Source organism: Chlamydotis macqueenii, chromosome 6, assembly GCF_036417535.1.
Source record: "Chlamydotis macqueenii isolate bChlMac1 chromosome 6, bChlMac1.mat, whole genome shotgun sequence".
Taxonomy (NCBI): Eukaryota; Metazoa; Chordata; class Aves; order Otidiformes; family Otididae; genus Chlamydotis; species Chlamydotis macqueenii.
In genome coordinates, this window is record NC_141561.1 from 27245639 (window position 1) to 27263334 (window position 17696).

The 17696-nt window shown below is 36.4% G+C and overlaps 1 protein-coding gene across 18 annotated transcripts in view; it reads left to right on the forward strand.

Annotated features, from left to right (window-relative positions):
* The window catches only part of ABI2 (abl interactor 2), a 68684-nt gene that overhangs the window by 32136 nt on the left and 18852 nt on the right, over positions 1-17696 (forward strand). For 4 of the 18 annotated variants that reach the window (XM_086751608.1, XM_086751610.1, XM_086751615.1 and 1 more), the window contains exons 3-7: positions 3641-3817; positions 7947-7964; positions 15007-15104; positions 15886-16032; positions 17091-17215. In XM_086751608.1, the coding sequence (XP_086607734.1) occupies positions 3641-3817; positions 7947-7964; positions 15007-15104; positions 15886-16032; positions 17091-17215 (565 nt within the window). The remainder of the gene's footprint in view (positions 1-3640; positions 3818-7946; positions 7965-15006; positions 15105-15885; positions 16033-17090; positions 17216-17696) is intronic. The other 14 variants (XM_086751609.1, XM_086751612.1, XM_086751617.1 and 11 more) reach the window with 5 other exon arrangements.

Here is a 17696-nt window from a genome sequence, read left to right on the forward strand (position 1 = left end):
AATTTGATGTTTCAAAATAGCCAGAAAATTCCTAATTTAAAAAAAAAAAAAGCGGTGTTTTATACTTTTTCCACCTTAAGCTATCCCTTGGCTTATTGCAGGCATTTTTGAAAGCATATGAAAAGATGGTGGTAATGAGCCTAACCTCTAACAAACTCATTTAAAAGCTTTTGCCAAAGATAATGGAGTTATGGGGAAAAAAATGTGTAATAATGCTGTCAGGAGTCTGAAATTTCTTGTTAGAAAACAATGTTTTGAGTTATAGAAGAGCGCAGTATATCCCATCTGCTTTTCCTGAAAGACTTGCTGAGACAGGTGTTTTGTTAGTCCAGCTCTAACCCCCAAAACTTCTCAATAGAAGTTTCTAAACTGCTGAATACACGTTCTGCTAGCAATCTCCTGTCTCCCTTAAGGGATTTGTACCAGTACTGGAGGCAGTAATTACCTTTGTGTTGAGGATAATTTTTTTTCACTTCCTTCAGTAGCAGGTTACATTTGTTCCTTTCTCTACCAATCAAATATCTTAGTGTTCCTTTCTATTATTTTATAAGTGTCTTAAGATCTTATGACTCCAGTAGTCCACTAAGTGAGAAAATGAAATTTTTGGAAAACCTGCCAGCAAAATGCTTTTCAATACAATTTTAGGAGTATGAACCAGAATTAGGCACCGTTTTTATACTCTTAATCATTCCATAGCTATTCAAGGTAAAAGAGATGTTCTGAATCATCATGCAAGAGAATTCCCATTAGATGAGCTTCAGGTTTTAATTATATTTTATGCATTTCATTGTTTGTTACTGTAGTCATGCCTCACTGATCACCGTAGTCCTTAAGGAAGCTAGTTGTACTCATAACTCCTATGAATAATTAAAAACCTATGCTTTTCATTCCTCAAATGAGTGCCAAGACACCATTGCTACAATAACGTGTGGATTAAATATCTGTACTCATGTTGTATTTATAGATAATTACATAACAAAATACTAAAAGAACATCTCTAAAGGTGCAGAGGTCAAGCACTTGAAATGGAGAGAAACAAGAAATCATCTTGCCAACACTGAACTAATTACTTTACTTTTCTTTCTGATTTGTAGATTGCAATTAAGGCTCTGACAGTGTAGTGTGCAAGGCACAAACTAATTTTGAATGACCAGATTCAGACCCATAAGATTTTGATGTTTCAGTAAATTTGAAACATCATACAGCATTTGAGGTGGAGCTGCTCTTCCAGCTGATGTTGCTTAACATTTTAGCAAATGGTATCAGAGGCCTGTGAGACAAAGAACATACAAGAGTTGGTGTAATGTTTCTCCAGTTCTCTAGGGACATGTCTAGATCATAGATGAAGATGAGGTAATCGTAGAGATTAAATTCTTTACTGGTATTAAACATGTAACTGTTCTCCAAGTTGTTGCAATCGCATGCTGTTAGCTCATGAAGAAAGTATGTGCTTTCTAACTCCTCAACAGATGAGGTGAGGATTCTGTAGGTGGTCTCTTTGGTATGACAGCTGCTTATTCCAGAACTACTTCTTCCACTATGCTGCAAAAGCAAAGGTCTGGTACAAAGAAGGGATAAAAATCTATGATGGAAGATAAAATATTGAATCTTACCCTGATGCAGAATGGTACACTTTTGATACTCTGGCCTGAAACATGTTTATGTGCTCTGTTTTCACTGGTGCTTGTACAATCAATAATATCGTTGAGAGCTGTGAAGATCTGATCTGCACTGTTGTACTGGGGGATGGTATATAGACCTGGTCATCACAGGGAACTTCTGGAAGGACTTTGGCAAAATTGGTTGGAGAGTAGTTTATTTGTTAAGTAGTTGTGGAAACATATATGTTTCTGTTAAGGTTGTATGAACTGTGAATTTCTGCAGAGTGTATGTATTGGCCCATTCTGGGTGAGTTTTTGTGAGGGTGATGGAGGATATGTCCCAGATAGCTTAACTACCCCTATTAAATTTTAAGTCATTGCTCAATGAACTCGAGCTTTCCAAAGACAGGGTTGCCAACATAGTTTGACCTTGAATAATCTATTTTTCCGTAGGTTTGTTTTAAGAAATAGCTGGGCAGCTTTAGTAGAAACCTTACAGTTCTAGTGGGGTGGTACTAGAGGTCACAGAGATGTACACGACAAAGCTATATTCAGTGCTTAATTTTAGCAAAGTTGCAAGATCTGGAAAATGCGTTGCTGGGAAATACTAGATAGTCTTAGTAGATAGTAATTTAAGCTTCCATATAATGCTTCTGGTATTTGTGGAAGTTCTTCTCTTGAAATAGTCTGAAGAAATAACTTATTGGAAGTGGGATTTTTTTTTGGTTTTGTTTGTTTTGTGGTTTTTTTTTTGTTTTGTTTTTGGGGTTTTTGTTGTTGTTTTTGTTTTAATTTTTGTAGTTTTAAAGTTTGTGATGATTGCACAGGGTAATACAGGGTCTGTTTTGCTATCAGTAACACAAACAAAAGGATAAAACAGTGTAACCAACCCCACTACCCCAATCCTTGCTCACAGAAAAAAAAAAAGTATTATGAAAGTGAGTTCTCATTTGTACCTGTTCCTTAGTTACTACAGAGCTTGTCTCCTAACTGAACAGTCTTTCTAGTGCTATTCATGAACACTAAAGTGGTAATAAGAAATTCCATGAATGTTTAGAAATCCTAATGGTGGTGATTCTGGCTAGTGTTTTACTTTCTTTTAGCCCATAGCGAAAATGTTTGTTCACAACTCTGGCAAGTTTCCTACAAGGAAAGCTGTTTTGCAAGCAAAGAGTTATTTTTGTTTCAAATGATGCCAACAACTCCATGCACCATGATTTAAGAGATTTTACTATCGTGGAAGGGATAGATAGACTCTTTGGTAACTTTTTTCTAGTCTTGTTACCAAACAAAGATTCAAATATGTGTTTTTAGGCAATGAATTTTCAGCACATTTTTGTCTTACACTAGGGATTCTTTTGTGGTACTCATTGTAATATGTGGAGCAAGGGATTTTCAGTGTTGGCTTTAGGCATTCTAAGTGAAGGCACTGGGCTTAGCCACTGGCTTCGTTGTTGATAAATTAGTATTGACCACCTTCTACAATCTAATCATTGCTTTGTAATGAGTGATTTGTAATAACTGAAATACCTTGTCAAATTGTCTGAGTTAAATTTTATTCTGTCATATAACTACCAGTCCTAGTTGAGCAGACTGTTGTACAGTGTAAGAAAACCTGCTTATGATTTGTTTTTCAGGTCATAAAAGTTAAGGTTTGGGAAGGTATCTTTACACTTCATCTAGTTGGAGACTATTTCAAAGATGAGCTTAGAGTGCAATTGTAAAATTAAAAGGGATATTTGGAGGAATTGTATAAAACAGTGTCAGTAAATTAATGGGAACTAGTAAAAATGGAAAGGGGAAGGAATTTTGCTGAACTGTAAAGCATGAGAGTAACAGAAAACTCGTAGCTATTAGTGTGCGTTTAGAGGTGGCAAGTTCAGTAAGTTGAAGAAAGATGATGTAATCAGGTATGTGTAGTGATATCTTTAGCACAGTATAGAGAGATCTTTGCAACATTGTAACTAATTCAGGTTTTTTTTATACTGACTCTGTGTTCAAATGCATACCACTTAGTAAATACACTGCGTCTTTTGTAGACGGTGGACATTCACAAAGAGAAAGTTGCTAGAAGAGAAATTGGTATCTTGACTACAAACAAAAACACCTCAAGAACTCACAAAATCATTGCACCAGCTAACTTGGAGCGACCAGTTCGCTACATCAGGAAACCTATTGATTATACAATTCTAGATGATATTGGACATGGAGTGAAGGTAGGTGATATTGTTAAAACAGCCAAACTGCAAATACATTGTCTTTGTTTGTTTTCAAAATAATCTGATGCTTTTCATGGTAATATACCAGTTTCTCCTTGCCTGACCAGTGTGTCTATAAACATAAGAGGAGTCCTGTCAACTTGTAGTTGCCCCTTCCCCTTCTCTTACCCCAATGTTTCTAAACCTTGCAAACCCACTAAATCTTATTTCTGAGGATATTTGGGACTATGAGTCTCACCTTTTAAAATGCTTCTGAATACCTACTTGTGTGATGCTGCTATTACTGTTTGAATCAGTTGCCAGGGATGTACCTGGGGGCTGAAAGGCTAATGGCTGTCCCTTTTCTGCCTGTATCCTGTGATGTCCTTTGTTAAAGTGAGCTCTCTACAACTTTTGTGCGATATGGGGTTTCAGAATGGGAATATTGTTACAGAGTTCAAAGCCAGCTGGTTCTCCCTTTTAAAACTAGGAAAAACTAGGAATTTCAGGGCAAAGATGAGACTGAGACACAACTGGTGGCTGTTGTATGCAAGTGTTATATGAGTGTACACAACAGCAGTAATATCATGTGTGAGATCAGATATGCGTTTTTAAAAGCACATCCTGAATGTAAGCACAATGTTAGCAGGTGTGAGCTCATTGTTAACTTGTGCTGCCAGGAAAACAAATACAGAAATGAGAACACTGACAGTGTTAAAGTTCCAGGAGAAGAAAGGCAAATAACACAAAGCAGTGTCATTTTGACATGACAGACTAACAAATCTGTAAACCTGCTAAGTAGCAGTAAGGTAAGATGCTTCTTCCAGTCAAAGTACACCAGAATTTCTTTTGCTTGACACCTAACTGCATTAAGTTATCTATATTCTATTTGAACTGTCTGCTTGGACAGCCATTTAAATGGCAATAGGTTGTTTCACCTAACTCTTAAAATACAAATTCTGAACAGTCCAATTTAAATATCTTCCCCAAGCAATTTTACTCAGAGTCTTCTCAACATCCTGTTTGTTATCAGAGTCTTTTTTCCCATTTCTTACCAAAAGAGTCAACCTCAATTTGTAAGTCTAAACAGATTTTAAAAAGAAAAGTAACTCTTTAAGCTTGATTTGGAAAACCAAACCAAACTAAAAAACTCCAGCATTAATAACTACTGTTTTGACCAATCTTATGTTTAAATCTACTGCCAGTTCTTAAAAATTTTGAATTTCTGCATAGCAGCAGAACTCCTTCTGGATATGGATGGAGCATATTAACCTGTAGGATTACTGTTGCTAATATTTTAATTATCACTTTTGTTTTAAGGAGGTTATTTTAGAATTCATTAAAAAATAGTTTTTAATTGCTCTGCAGCACAATCTTGTTTAGCATTTGCTCTAAACCATTATAATTGGTATTCCACTTACCTCAATGTAGCAGAATCATACTCACTGTGATGCAATGAATTACGTTCTTCTGAAAGAACATAGTTCATCAAATGGATGATGACTCAGGTGTGTACTTGCATCCATTTGTTATGCTTGTGATGTGCTTGAAACATCTTACAGGTGATATTTACAGTGTATGGTATTTGGAGAATGAGAAAGTATTGTGGACTTGTGAAACAGTAAGCAGAGAACTTATAACCATCCTTAAGATCCGTAGATATGTTACAATCAGGTTAATTCTGTGTTCAGAACAGAAGAAAGAACCATTCTTGCTGATGGGGAGAAAGTGGACAGTTGTGCTTATGAACCTGTTTTTGTTCTGCTTGAGTAATTACAGATTAGTTTACTAGGTCTCTGGCTGGAGAACAAAGAGGGAAAAAAAGAATGGGGATAGGAGCTTTTGAATTTGCCTGTTCATAAATCTTTATTGCTTGAACCATGGCATTTTCCCCTTCAAATGAATATTTAGAAGTTATTGCATAAATAGCATTAAAGTTCTAGTTAGCATCAGGGTGCCTCAGTCTGCATTCTTTGTCCTCTTTCTGCTTTTTCTGCTATAGGACTTCCCCTCTAGTACTTGGATGAGAATTATGCATTGTCAGAACAATCAAAGCTAATGCAGCAAGCATTCATTGCAACCCCTGAGAAAGATGGCAAACTGGAAAGAGAATAATACATTATTGGCCAAGAATCATAGAATATTGTGGATTGGAAGGGACCTTTAAAGGTTATCTAGTACAACCCCCTACAAGGAGCAGGGACATCCCTGATTTTCCAGTACCTCAAGGGGGCCTACAGGAAAGATGGGGAGAGGCTGTTCAGTAGGGCCTGTTGTGACAGGACAAGGGGTAATGGTTTTAAAATAGAGGGGGGTAGATTTAGATTGGATATTAGGAAAAAATTTTTTACAATGCGAGTTGTATAACACTGGCACAGGTTGCCCAGAGAGGTGGTGGATGCCCCATCCCTGGAAACGTTCAAGGCCAGACTGGATGAGGCTCTGAGCAACCTGATCTAGTTGGGGATGTCCCTGTTTCTTGCAGGGGTGTTGGACTAGATGACCTTTGAAGGTCCCTTCCAATCCACAATATTCTATGATTCTTGGCCAATAATGTATTATTCTCTTTACAATTACAATTATGTATGATTCTATGACTAGATCAGGTTGCTCAGAGCCTCACCAACCTGGCCTTGAAATCCAGTATGCCATCTTGAGAGAAGTAGTATAGGCACTTGAGCCTTTCCGTTCGAAAATTCAGAGCATTACTGGATACCATCTTCAGGAAAAGGTGCTCTGCGATATGATTGAGAGAGAATTTAAGTGCCACTATATCATTCCAGCAGTCCCTCCTCGACTTCCCTCACGGAGGCTATAGTGCTGCAAAAATCTAAAGAACCTTTTGTCTGAAAGAGACCTGATTTCAATTTTTTTTTCAAATTTTCCTGACTTAGTCTTCCAATCTGTTCTTCCCTCCAAAGAGTTTTTTAGTCAAGAGGATGAGAAAAAAGTTTGATTATTCAAAGTGGTGTGTGTTAAGGCCCTGTAATTATAGGGTAATGCTGCTGAGGAAGAGGTCTCAGCCCATGGACTCTCTTAATGTAATTGCCACTCTGTCTGGCCAGTACAGGGGGACCTGGTTTTCCAATGCAGCTATATGAAGCAGAGACCATTTTGGTTAATAGATCTGTGGAACTTTAACTTGAAGACAGGAGATATTGAAGTAAATCAGATTGTTTCTTTTTTAATACATTAGGGTCTATTTATGATCTAAATGGGTGAAACGGAGTAGTCACTCTGGATGCTCCACTGTTGAGATTCTGTATATTTCATGTTCAGTGTTACAAAAAGTGTAAGGAATGTAATGGTATGTTTAGATTAGCTGAACTGAAAACAGATCTTCAAATAAAAGATATTCAAAATGGAAGATATTAAAATGGAAGGACTACTACTTTTGAAAAAAAATATTATGGGGAAAGAAGATACATGGTATTGTGCCAGTAAGATGTAGGACTTAGTGTCAAAAAGCTAGCACTTAGGCTTTAAAATAAGATTTTGCTGTTGGTTAATGTCTCACCAGTATTTTCTAAACTATATATTATGTGGTCCAGTATCCGTACAGAGTGCTGTACTTCCTAAAAGATGTGATGATTTGCTCTTGATTTTTGTTCAAGAGATATCTCATGGCATCGGGTTAAGAGGTAACTAAGAGCATTATCTAAGAAAGAACATATATTAACTTAATGTTCTAGAGGCTTCTGTTTCAGCCAGTTGTAAATATGCTAATGCATGTAACAATTTAAATGAGCTCAGGGTATTGATAAGGGTATTTTCTTGACAATTCAAATAAATTAATCTCTGAAGTTAATCCATCTAGATCTCATGATCCATTCTGAAAGAAGCTGACTTTTTGTTAGCACTGTAAGAACTTGACTAAACAGTGTACAAGTACTGGAGCATTATTGTTAAGGTGTAATCTGAAGGCTTAATGTTCAATGTATATTTGAAGTTTCGGCTTGAAAATCTTTTGTTCATGACACATTCTGCTTTAACCACTCTTTCTATGATCTACTGATACATTATTTTGTTAATGCTGAATGCTTAACTTTTTTCTTTCTTTTTCCTTTCTCTTCATATCCTGAAGTTCCAACTAACCTTTCAATGCTTTTTTCCTTACCTCTTTTATTTGCTCCATTTATGCATTAAGTGGTTGCTTAGATTTAAGGTAAGAAACCCCAGGGCTCAATTTCCATTCTTATTCTTATGAGACTATTACACACGGGGAGATAATTAACATGAATGCTACTGATTGTTTAAAACAACACCTGCTCTCCCTCCTGTGTATCAGACCTTCCATTGGATAACTTCATTGCAGAAAAACATTTTGTGTTACAAATTGATGTCTGTAAGGAAGCTAAACCAGTTCATTTCAAAAGCTTTGTGGCGAAATACTGACTGCTTTCAGCATATCTACCAGATCGTTTAGAAGGGAGGAATGTTGTACTAACCGTGTGTAGACCAAAAGATACAGTGAATAGATAGCGACTGAACATGAGCCTCCCCCTGTGTAATATTCTTTATCCTATACACGGTATAAGTTATGATTTGATTGGGATTAATGTTTCAGTGTGAGACTGCTCAAATAATGGGTTCCAGAGTTGTGTAACAAATGCAAATCTGTATATTTTTTAAAGTTGCAGTATCCTTAATTCTTTTTTTTCTGAAGCTACTAGCACTATTTAAATACTGAGAAGCAGTCATATATATGAACACTTTCACAAATTTGATAGTTGTGTGAAATATTTAATAGCCCTTAAACAACAAGCTAAGTGGTTTATTTAGTTGGATATTAAATGAACAGTGCATCAAAGAACTCGACTGAAATATGTCAAATTCTCAAGGAGGTTTAAATGTTAGTAGCCTTAGTGGCTGCAGAAGTAGCAATAGAAAGCATCAAATCAATTAGACAAGCAGTCAAATGAAGTTACATGATACTATGTTGGAGTTCATAGCACATTAATTATTAGATAGGTTATAGCCTTTATTAAGTATTGTGACATGGTCATTCTCCTGAAGTGCAACTGGTTTGGGGAAAGAGGGAATGAAAGTTTTTTTTAGTAGAAGCCACCACAGTTTTGAAGAGGAAACTGTATTCTAGAACATAGAATACTAACATGTAGTATGAGTATATTAATTAAATGATGTTCCAAGTTGATGTGAAATATTTTTACTGAGTGACTTATTTTCCGTGACTGGAAAAAGCTAAAAGAAAATGCTGCACATTCTTTAAAAGATTGCCTGTAAAACCAGGTGTTACTACATATCCCGATGATGTCCATATGGAATTGGCCAGATGGTACTTTTAGTAAGGTATTTAAGTGTATGTAGCACATCTGATCACCGTGGAAAATGTTTAATAAATGAGAGATTTCTCTCATGTAATTTGAAATTTATTTTTACATAAGTTTGTGAGGTACAGTATTTCAAGTTACATCGTGTTTAAATGCTTTTTATTTGAGAATTGCAAAATATATGTGCCCCCTGGCTCTTTCTGTCTATCCACACAAAACTAATACTGCTGAATATGCCTTATTCTGGGCGCAATTCATATTGGATAACGGTTTTCTCAATGATCTTAAAAAAAAAGCAAACCACCACAGCAGTTTGCAAACTCAGTTTTCTTTGCTGCTCTCTGCAGTTACAGTTATAAACAAGTAATGACCATCCTAAAAAATGTAAACATTGTATAATTATAGGGTACGTGTGAACTGCCATGTGTGTGCAGTATTTGCAGTAGTGATAAGTGTCTCTTTATCTTTTCAGACAATTTTTTTTTCTATGTATAGGTTTGGAATGAAAACAACATTTTTTGTTTTAACACCAGTTAAAATATTATTTCTTTATTTTTACTAGAGTGAACTTGATCAGAAATTTGATTTGGGAAATCACAGTATGTCAATCAACTTGCCAAAACATGAGAGTTTAAAGAAAACAAAAAAGGCAAAAAGCAGTGCAGCACCTCTCAGTGGACATGTTATTCTTTAAGTCTCACTATAGTCACTGTGCATCAGCCTGAAAGAAGAAAGCTACAGGTGGCTACTAACTCTAGTTCCATGTGAATAATAGTTTTACTTCACTTATGAGAGATTGGATATGAAGTGTTTAGCCTGTGTTTACTTTTCATGGCTGCAACGATACCTTAGTTGTAGCTAACAGTTACAATATTAAACTGACTGACTGTAGCAGGGCTAACCATGCTTGTTTCCAAGTAGCTTAAATTTAAATTTTAAATAGATTTTGTCAGAAGAGTATCTGTAGCATCTCCTGTCAACAAATCAATTGAAAATGACATTGCTTAATCCTTTTTGTATTTACCAGACTTGATTCTTTGATTACTTTAAGTAGGTGGATGTGGTAAAAACAAGTAAACTGACTTGCTGAAGCTTCTACTTGTGGACATTTGGCAAAATGGGGTTGAGATTTAGACATTTCACTTCTGTATCAACTGGTTACTCAACTGACAAACAAATGGTTTAGTTAGACATGCAGAGGAAGTATCCAAGTGGCTGAGAACAGCCTGAAAAGGAATTTACTTTGAGGTAGTAGATCACGGGCCAAAAGACACTCCATCCTCTCTGTAGTGTTGAAGCAAGGTGTGGAAAGGTAGTTTTCATTCAGCCTTAGGTTCTTTTTGCTGGAGTCAGGTATAAAATTGCTCAAGAAGGTTGGGTAGCTGCCTAAAGCTTCTGAATATAATCCATGGAACGTCACTGATAGGACACTTTTTCTTTTTGTCAAAAGATGATTCTTTTGACATCCTGAAAGTTCTAGAAAATCAGATGTGACCATAAAGCACCACTTAAAAATTTCTAGGCTGAGTCCAACTTTGGCTTTAGAAAGTAGCTTCTCCAGAGGCTTGATTGGGTGGAATATCTGGTAATCAGGATTTTTGGGAAAAACCCCAGCTTGTTTTGGTAGTTGAACTCACAATGAGATGTTCTTCAGAAGAGTAAAAATGTGAATTGAAGTCTTTGTTGTAGGTAAGTACCTTACAGCCATGTAAATACACAGTGCATTGGTGCAAATAGTTTTTGCACGTCTGATGACCAGCTCTTACCTGACCAACTATGGATTTCTGCACTTCTTGTTTGGTGTTTGTTTTTTTTTCTTTCCTCAGGAAAATATTCCCCAGAAGTGAATTGAATGAACTGCAGGATTTCTCTGTTTTAACAGGTTTATTTCACTGCAAATTTCTGATACAGTGGAGTGCTAAAGAAGCGCAATGTGTTAAATGTTTATAAAAATGTAACTATGAAGGAAACTCGGTCATATTTAGGACCATAAGAAGGTGATTTAATCACTGGGATCTATGAAAAACTAGTTGCTAAAAATAGAAATTGGACAAATAAGTCTTAATTATTAAAAAAATTAAACTTAAAATGATCATTATGTAATGACTCTAGTCAGTCCTGTATTGTGTCTTGAAGTCATCAGATGTTACCCGTCTAAAACTGACGCTGTAGCTCAATATAGAAAATATTGGACTAAATACTGTTGTACCCTTTTTAAACAGAATGATCCATAGTGGTCCGTTTATTTACAGTTCATTTTATGGCTGTTACTGTGGAGCTGGATCTCACAGCACCCTCCAGGTTGTATTACCTACAAAGGATCTGCTTATTTTAAGTTGTTTGTGCAGTTTCTTCCTCAGCAAAACTTCAAATTCCAGCTCCAGTGCTGACAGAGTTACAGCTTTGGTAGAAGACACTTTCTTCTGTAGTGTAGGTGCTTGCTAATTCGCTTATAAAAAGCTTCTGTTGAGATATCCAGTAAAAAAAAGAAGCTTATTCAGGATCTCCCTAGAATTATTTGGTGTTCGTCTTTGTAATTTCAGTTGGTAATATTTTCTACTTTTTTGCTTCCATGAGAAGAGGCAAAAAAAGGATTGGAAAAATCCCTGCATGGATTCTGCATAGAAACTGTGCACCACGTGGCTGTTCACAGGTTGTCTTCCTGCTTTTAGAGCAGTTAGCTGTTTTGTTTTGTTTTGTTCCCAAGCTTTGAGCCCAAGTCACTACTGCCTCTCTTAGTTTTTTCTTTTTTTTTTTTTTTTTTCTTTTAGTGTAGTGGTTAGCTGTTTTGGTAGTTGTGAGCAAAGGCAGAGATATTCCTTTGCGTTTCTGGTTGCAGGCTCTCTTTTGCAACAGTTTCCTTAAAGAATTTGCAACTTCTTACACTACAAACCAACCACAGACCTGTGGGGTCCTGCAATGTGCAGTCAAACAAACCACCAACAGACAGATGCATTCATCTGCTTTCACCCTCTAATTAAACCACTTGCATCTGGGTAGTTCCAACTGGGCGGAGCTAGGGGAATTTTTGTCAGAAACAGTGCAAATTATTGTGAATTGCGACTTACTCTAGAAAAAGAATTTTTGAAACTTGACAGCAAATGTGGCCTTGAGTTCTAGTGGTTGCTTCAGATTTTAGAAGTGTGTTAAGAAGGATATGTGTAGATGAGGATTTGTGTATGGAAACTGTCTTTACAACTGTGTGTGCATACTGGAAAAGGCAATAGAGTAAAGTTTTGCAAGAGGGCGACATTAATGGTGCTCCCCCCCAGTAGATGCCGTCATAGAAGGGCACAATTGGAAATGTTGCAATGTTTCTATCTCAACTGAAGTTGCAACTTGTATAGTTTTAATTTTTCTTCCTTTTATTTTTTTTTCTTTTCCTCAAGGAAGTATCCTGCATTGATATTACTTCCACAGATCTGTCCATTTTGATCAGAACTGTTGGAATAATTTTATATTCTTAATTTCTCGTCTGTGACTATTTCTCTGTAACTCAAAGGGGAAGTTACTCAGATAGGGTTAACTTACTGATTCTAAAGCCACCAATCCTGTCAGATTTGAAGACAGCCTGTAAATTTTAATTACATGGTCTTTCAGTGTTTCGATTTCAATGTTGAAAAGTAATTTCAAAGAGCCTGAAACTAAGCTTACTGTCAGTCCATTTCCCCGTCTTTCAGTTTAGCCTTTCTTAAGGACAGTTGCTCTGTGACTAAAGTTTCTTGGCTAAAAAAGGATCACTTTCTTTTGGCCACATTTTCTAAAGCTTCCATCCTATGACAAGGATATGTTTATTTGCAGTGTTAATGAAAGTAACTAGCAGTGACTAGAGTTCTGCATTAGTCAGGCAAGTGTTACTTCCACTTCTCACAGTATACTGTGGGATGTCACTACATCCTCCACCTCTGCTGTCCTTTCTTTTCATGTAGCTCTAGCCCAGTGGAAGCTTAAAACTTATTTTTTGTTCCTGCAGTGATTGCATACGAATAATAAGATTCTGTATGGTTAAATAGATGGAATTTTATATTAATTGTAAAGTAATAGCCAGTGGTTACGTCATCTAATCAGAAACAGTAGTGTAGCCAGTTAAAACACTTAAACTCAGGAGCACACAGGTTGGTGTAAGTTTGCTGTCATCTAAAGACATCCAAAACCTGTCCTCCACTATGCTTAATAGGCCATTTGAAATATAGCAAGTGACAATGCAGCAAGTGTTTGTTTAAGCTGGGGGTTTTTTTTGTTTGTTTGAGGGTTTGTTTTTTTTTTTGATAACTCCAATAGGTAAGTATGTGGGTGAAACAGGCATCTTTAATGGAGGAGGAAATACAGGGAGTGCTGCAACTTTAAAAAAAAAAAAAAAGGCAGATGTGCCATTTCTTAATGTTCCGTGTATAGAATAAAATATACTTAGTTTTACTCTTTCCCTTTTCCCTTCAAGTAGTTGTAGTTCAGTGCTTACCTCATCCCTCACTTGAATTAACTTTAGATTTCTTATTGCTTAGAGTTGGCTTAAAGGACTTTATAATGGTGTGCAAAATAATTTTGTCTTAAATTGACATTAGAGTACTCTTGCACAACTAAATCCAAAATCTGGTTTTGAATCTGACAAAAAACCCCTTCCAATGCTTGGTTTTCTTTTCCTCCCAGCATATTGAAAACGTGATAGCACTGGGGTTATTCAGAGACGGGGAATCAAGTTTCAGTGCATTAGAGTACTGAATATATTACTCTTTATACTGTTCTCGATATTTATCAATTCACAAATCTAAACATTGCCAGAGTTTAAATTGAATTGTTATAGTCCAATTTTAAAGGAGTAATTTGCCTTTAATAATGTTTGCAAATACTTTTAATGCCTTGATCACTGTGCCTTTTTTATATGGGAGGTGGGGGCAGGAGGCAAGACTTATGTTTTGGAAATAAGAAACACTGTGAAATAGAGCATGACAGGAACAAAAGAAAAAGGGATGTAAACATACTTATTTAGGTTTGTTGAATATCTCTGTGTCTAAGTAATAGTTTGAGCATTCATTAACAGAGACTTGAAGGAAGACCATGTACTGATTGTTCCTGTAAGGGAGTGAGTGAATTAAGCTTGGCTGGCAGTATACAGATAAGCAAAATGCCTACGTTGGTAACAATTGTTGACGATTCCTAGATTGATCAATCAGTTAGGAATGCAGATGAGTTGGGGGTTTTTTTTGTGTGGTTTTTTTTTTTTTTAAAAGAAGTTAGAGTAATTTTTTTTATCTAAAAGTTACTTCATTAGTAACTGAAAGAGGTTTCTCTCAGTCCATTTATTTATCAGTTCTTAGAGGTTAAATTGCTACAGACTTAATGGGGGGAAAAAAGTACATCTTTGTATTTTTCTCTCTATGTTTACATATACATAAATAATATTTACAATAAATATCTTAAAAAATGATATCAAAATGTCAATGAATCCTATTTGGAGATTACTTTGGCTTGTCCATATTTGTATGAATTACATTAAATTGTGACCTATTAGATAAACCTTAGTATTCCTAAAAAGTATTCAAAAATATTTTTGTGAATTTGCCATTCAGTAGTGCAACCTGAAGTAACTACCTTTATCTCAAAAGATAACTGGGAGATTTAACCAAGTTAGATGCAGTGTCTGTATTGTGAGCGATGTAATGTTTATGTGATAGCCTAAAGGCAAATTAACTTTTTATATATACAATCTTACAAAACCCTGTGTAATAGAGTCCTTTGAGCGCAACTCTTAACTTCTAGTAGAGTGGAGACTGCATATAAAATGCATGGCCTCTCAGGTTTTTTTTGTTTCTTTAAACCTTCCCCTACTTAGAGTTAATTGCTAAAGGTATCTCAGTGTTTCTCCCCCTAGAAGCTGAGCTTAGTGAAGGCCGTTTTTCTCCCCGTTCTTTCATGCAGGTCAGCACACAGAATATGAAGATGGGTGGGCTGCCTCGTACAACACCACCCACCCAGAAGCCACCAAGTCCACCAATGTCGGGAAAAGGAACTATTGGGTAAGCGCAGTTACCGAGTGTTTGAATGGCTTTGGCGAACAGAAGGGAAAAAAGGGAATATTCTTTCTTTTCTGTAGTGTGGGTTGTTTTTTTGTTTGTTTGTTTTGTTTTAACCATTCACAAAGGTCAGGTGTTACAGCTGCATCCTCTTATACTGATTGTGTCTTATGTATCCATCAGCACGTTTCTGCCAGAAGACAGTGGGCATCATCAGCCTTTCCCAACTGGATCCTTTTTATCATTGCAGAACACTTAAAACTACATGGTTTAGAGTAAAATGTCATTAAGTGTGTGGCTTTGACAGGTAGTGCTAAACAACTGGAAAACTAGTATGTGGCACTGTTCATAATTATTTGTGCTCTGTATGATAAAAATGCTTTCCTATGTAAGTCTATGAACTTGACTTTGGCCTTAGGAAAATCCGTTGTAAGTGGGATGAATGCTGTTTGTTGGTATGTGTTTTGTTGATTATGTATGTACAAACGGACTATGGTGCTTTATTTTAAAACAAGATATGGATTACTTTTAAAACAAGAATGAGATGTGCAACATAGAGTTTATGAATAGGAAAAACATCTGGAGACTGAAGTACATAAAGAACATCCTTAATTGTTTTTTCTCATCCTACGAAGTAGTACTGCAAACTTACGGAAAAACGTTGTGTTTTTTTTTTTAGCTCCCATTACTGATTAGTATGTAGCTATCTTTTAAAGAAGTAAAAATCTTTGGTTTTGCCTATATTATCTTAATTTGCTTCTGAAATATACTTGTCCTTGTGTAGGCGTCACTCTCCATATCGTACATTGGAGCCAGTACGTCCTCCCGTGGTACCAAATGACTACGTGCCTAGCCCAACACGCAATATGGCTCCCTCACAACAGAGCCCTGTTAGAACAGCTTCTGTGAATCAGAGGAATCGCACATACAGGTATTCAGTGTAGTCTTGTACAAAGCTTAGTTAGCATTGTGCAAGCATATGGACAAAAAATGCTACAATAAATATCAAATCTGCACCTCTACAGTAAAGCTTGCTAATTCATGGTATGGATTTGGGACATTGTTTGGCCTGGGAAAAATGCGCTCTAATTAAACCAGAATAGTGAATCTTGTTAAGATTGTTCAGTTAGTGCCCTAGTCACCTTAGTTTTAGTGTGAGCCATCACACTAACCACACTAAGCCATCACTTAGTTACAGTACTTAATGAATTACTAAAATTGTGAAGTCTTTCAGGTAGGTAGATCATTATATGAAATGCTTACAAAAGTGGATAAAGATGTTGTACACAGCTTGCCTCCTACATGTTGAAGGGCTGGATAGTATGCTTATAGTTCACATTTTTGTTTGAACAGCCTTTGTTTATAGATTGAGTAGCTGAAAAAGAGCATTGTATTTTGAGGATGCTCATAACTTCAAACACAGGATAAAGCTGAACTGTATTGCCAAAGGTTCTGCAGAAGGCTAACCTTTTCTCTAGTAAGAGTTTCATGATGTGACAGGTCTAAATACTTCTCTTGAAATCTCTGCTTTTAAAACATCATAGGTGCGTGAGGGTGGCTACACGGATGGACTTAAAATATAAGAAAAATCTGACTTTTACTTATCTTACAATTTACAGATTTCAGTAGTCTTATATGAAAGCATATAAATCAGACTCTAAACAGTCTACACGTTTTATAAGTTATAGGAAAAAGGTCTGTATTTGCTCAGTAGGGGTTTAACAATGTTGGAGTGATGTGCTTTGGAACAAGGTTCCGGAAGTGTTTCATTTTTGGGCAAGTTCACGAAGACTAACTGATAAACTTGTTGTGCTTTAGTCGAAGTGAAGACTTTTAGAAAAACTAAGCTTCATATAAGTTTATGTCATCCTTGTTTCTTTTCTCCTGTTCCCTGTTACTTCTCTAAATTAGTAAGGTGTTATTAGGGATCTTACGTTTCAGCATGCACAGCAGCATATTCTTACCCTGGGTTATTTTGGTTTCTTACAGCAGCAGTGGGAGTAGTGGAGGAAGCCATCCAAGTAGTCGGAGCAGCAGTCGAGAGAACAGTGGAAGTGGAAGTGTGGGTGTTCCTATTGCTGTTCCTACACCGTCTCCTCCCAGTGTCTATCCAGGTGAATGGAAACTTGCTGTTCCTCTTTCTGGCTCAGCGTTTGCAGGTCTCCTAAACCCCAAGAGAAGTCTCAAAGTTCATAATCCAGAAATATGCAAGCCTTGCGAATTGCTTGCTATTGATAATATGAGTTTGAATCAAGTAGTGTCTTTTCTGGGAGTGTCTGATGTCCTATAATGCTTCTTTTATATATTAACTTGTTTATAAGAATTTTTTGCTTGGCTGCCTGCATGTGACTAGGTAGGACACAACACCTTTGTCAGTGGGCTAGGGGAAACTTCTCCCTTATCCTTTTAAGCAAATAAATGTTTTTCATTGGCTGTTCATGCAGATACATGGAAGATTAAATTAGATTAAATGAGAGGCGCAGGCACAGAGTAAATCTTTAGTACATTCATGCAAGCCTAACTGAGTTGTGATGAAAAGACACATCTTCAATGTTATTGTGCAGTCTTCCCAGCAATAGGAAGTGATATTAGTAC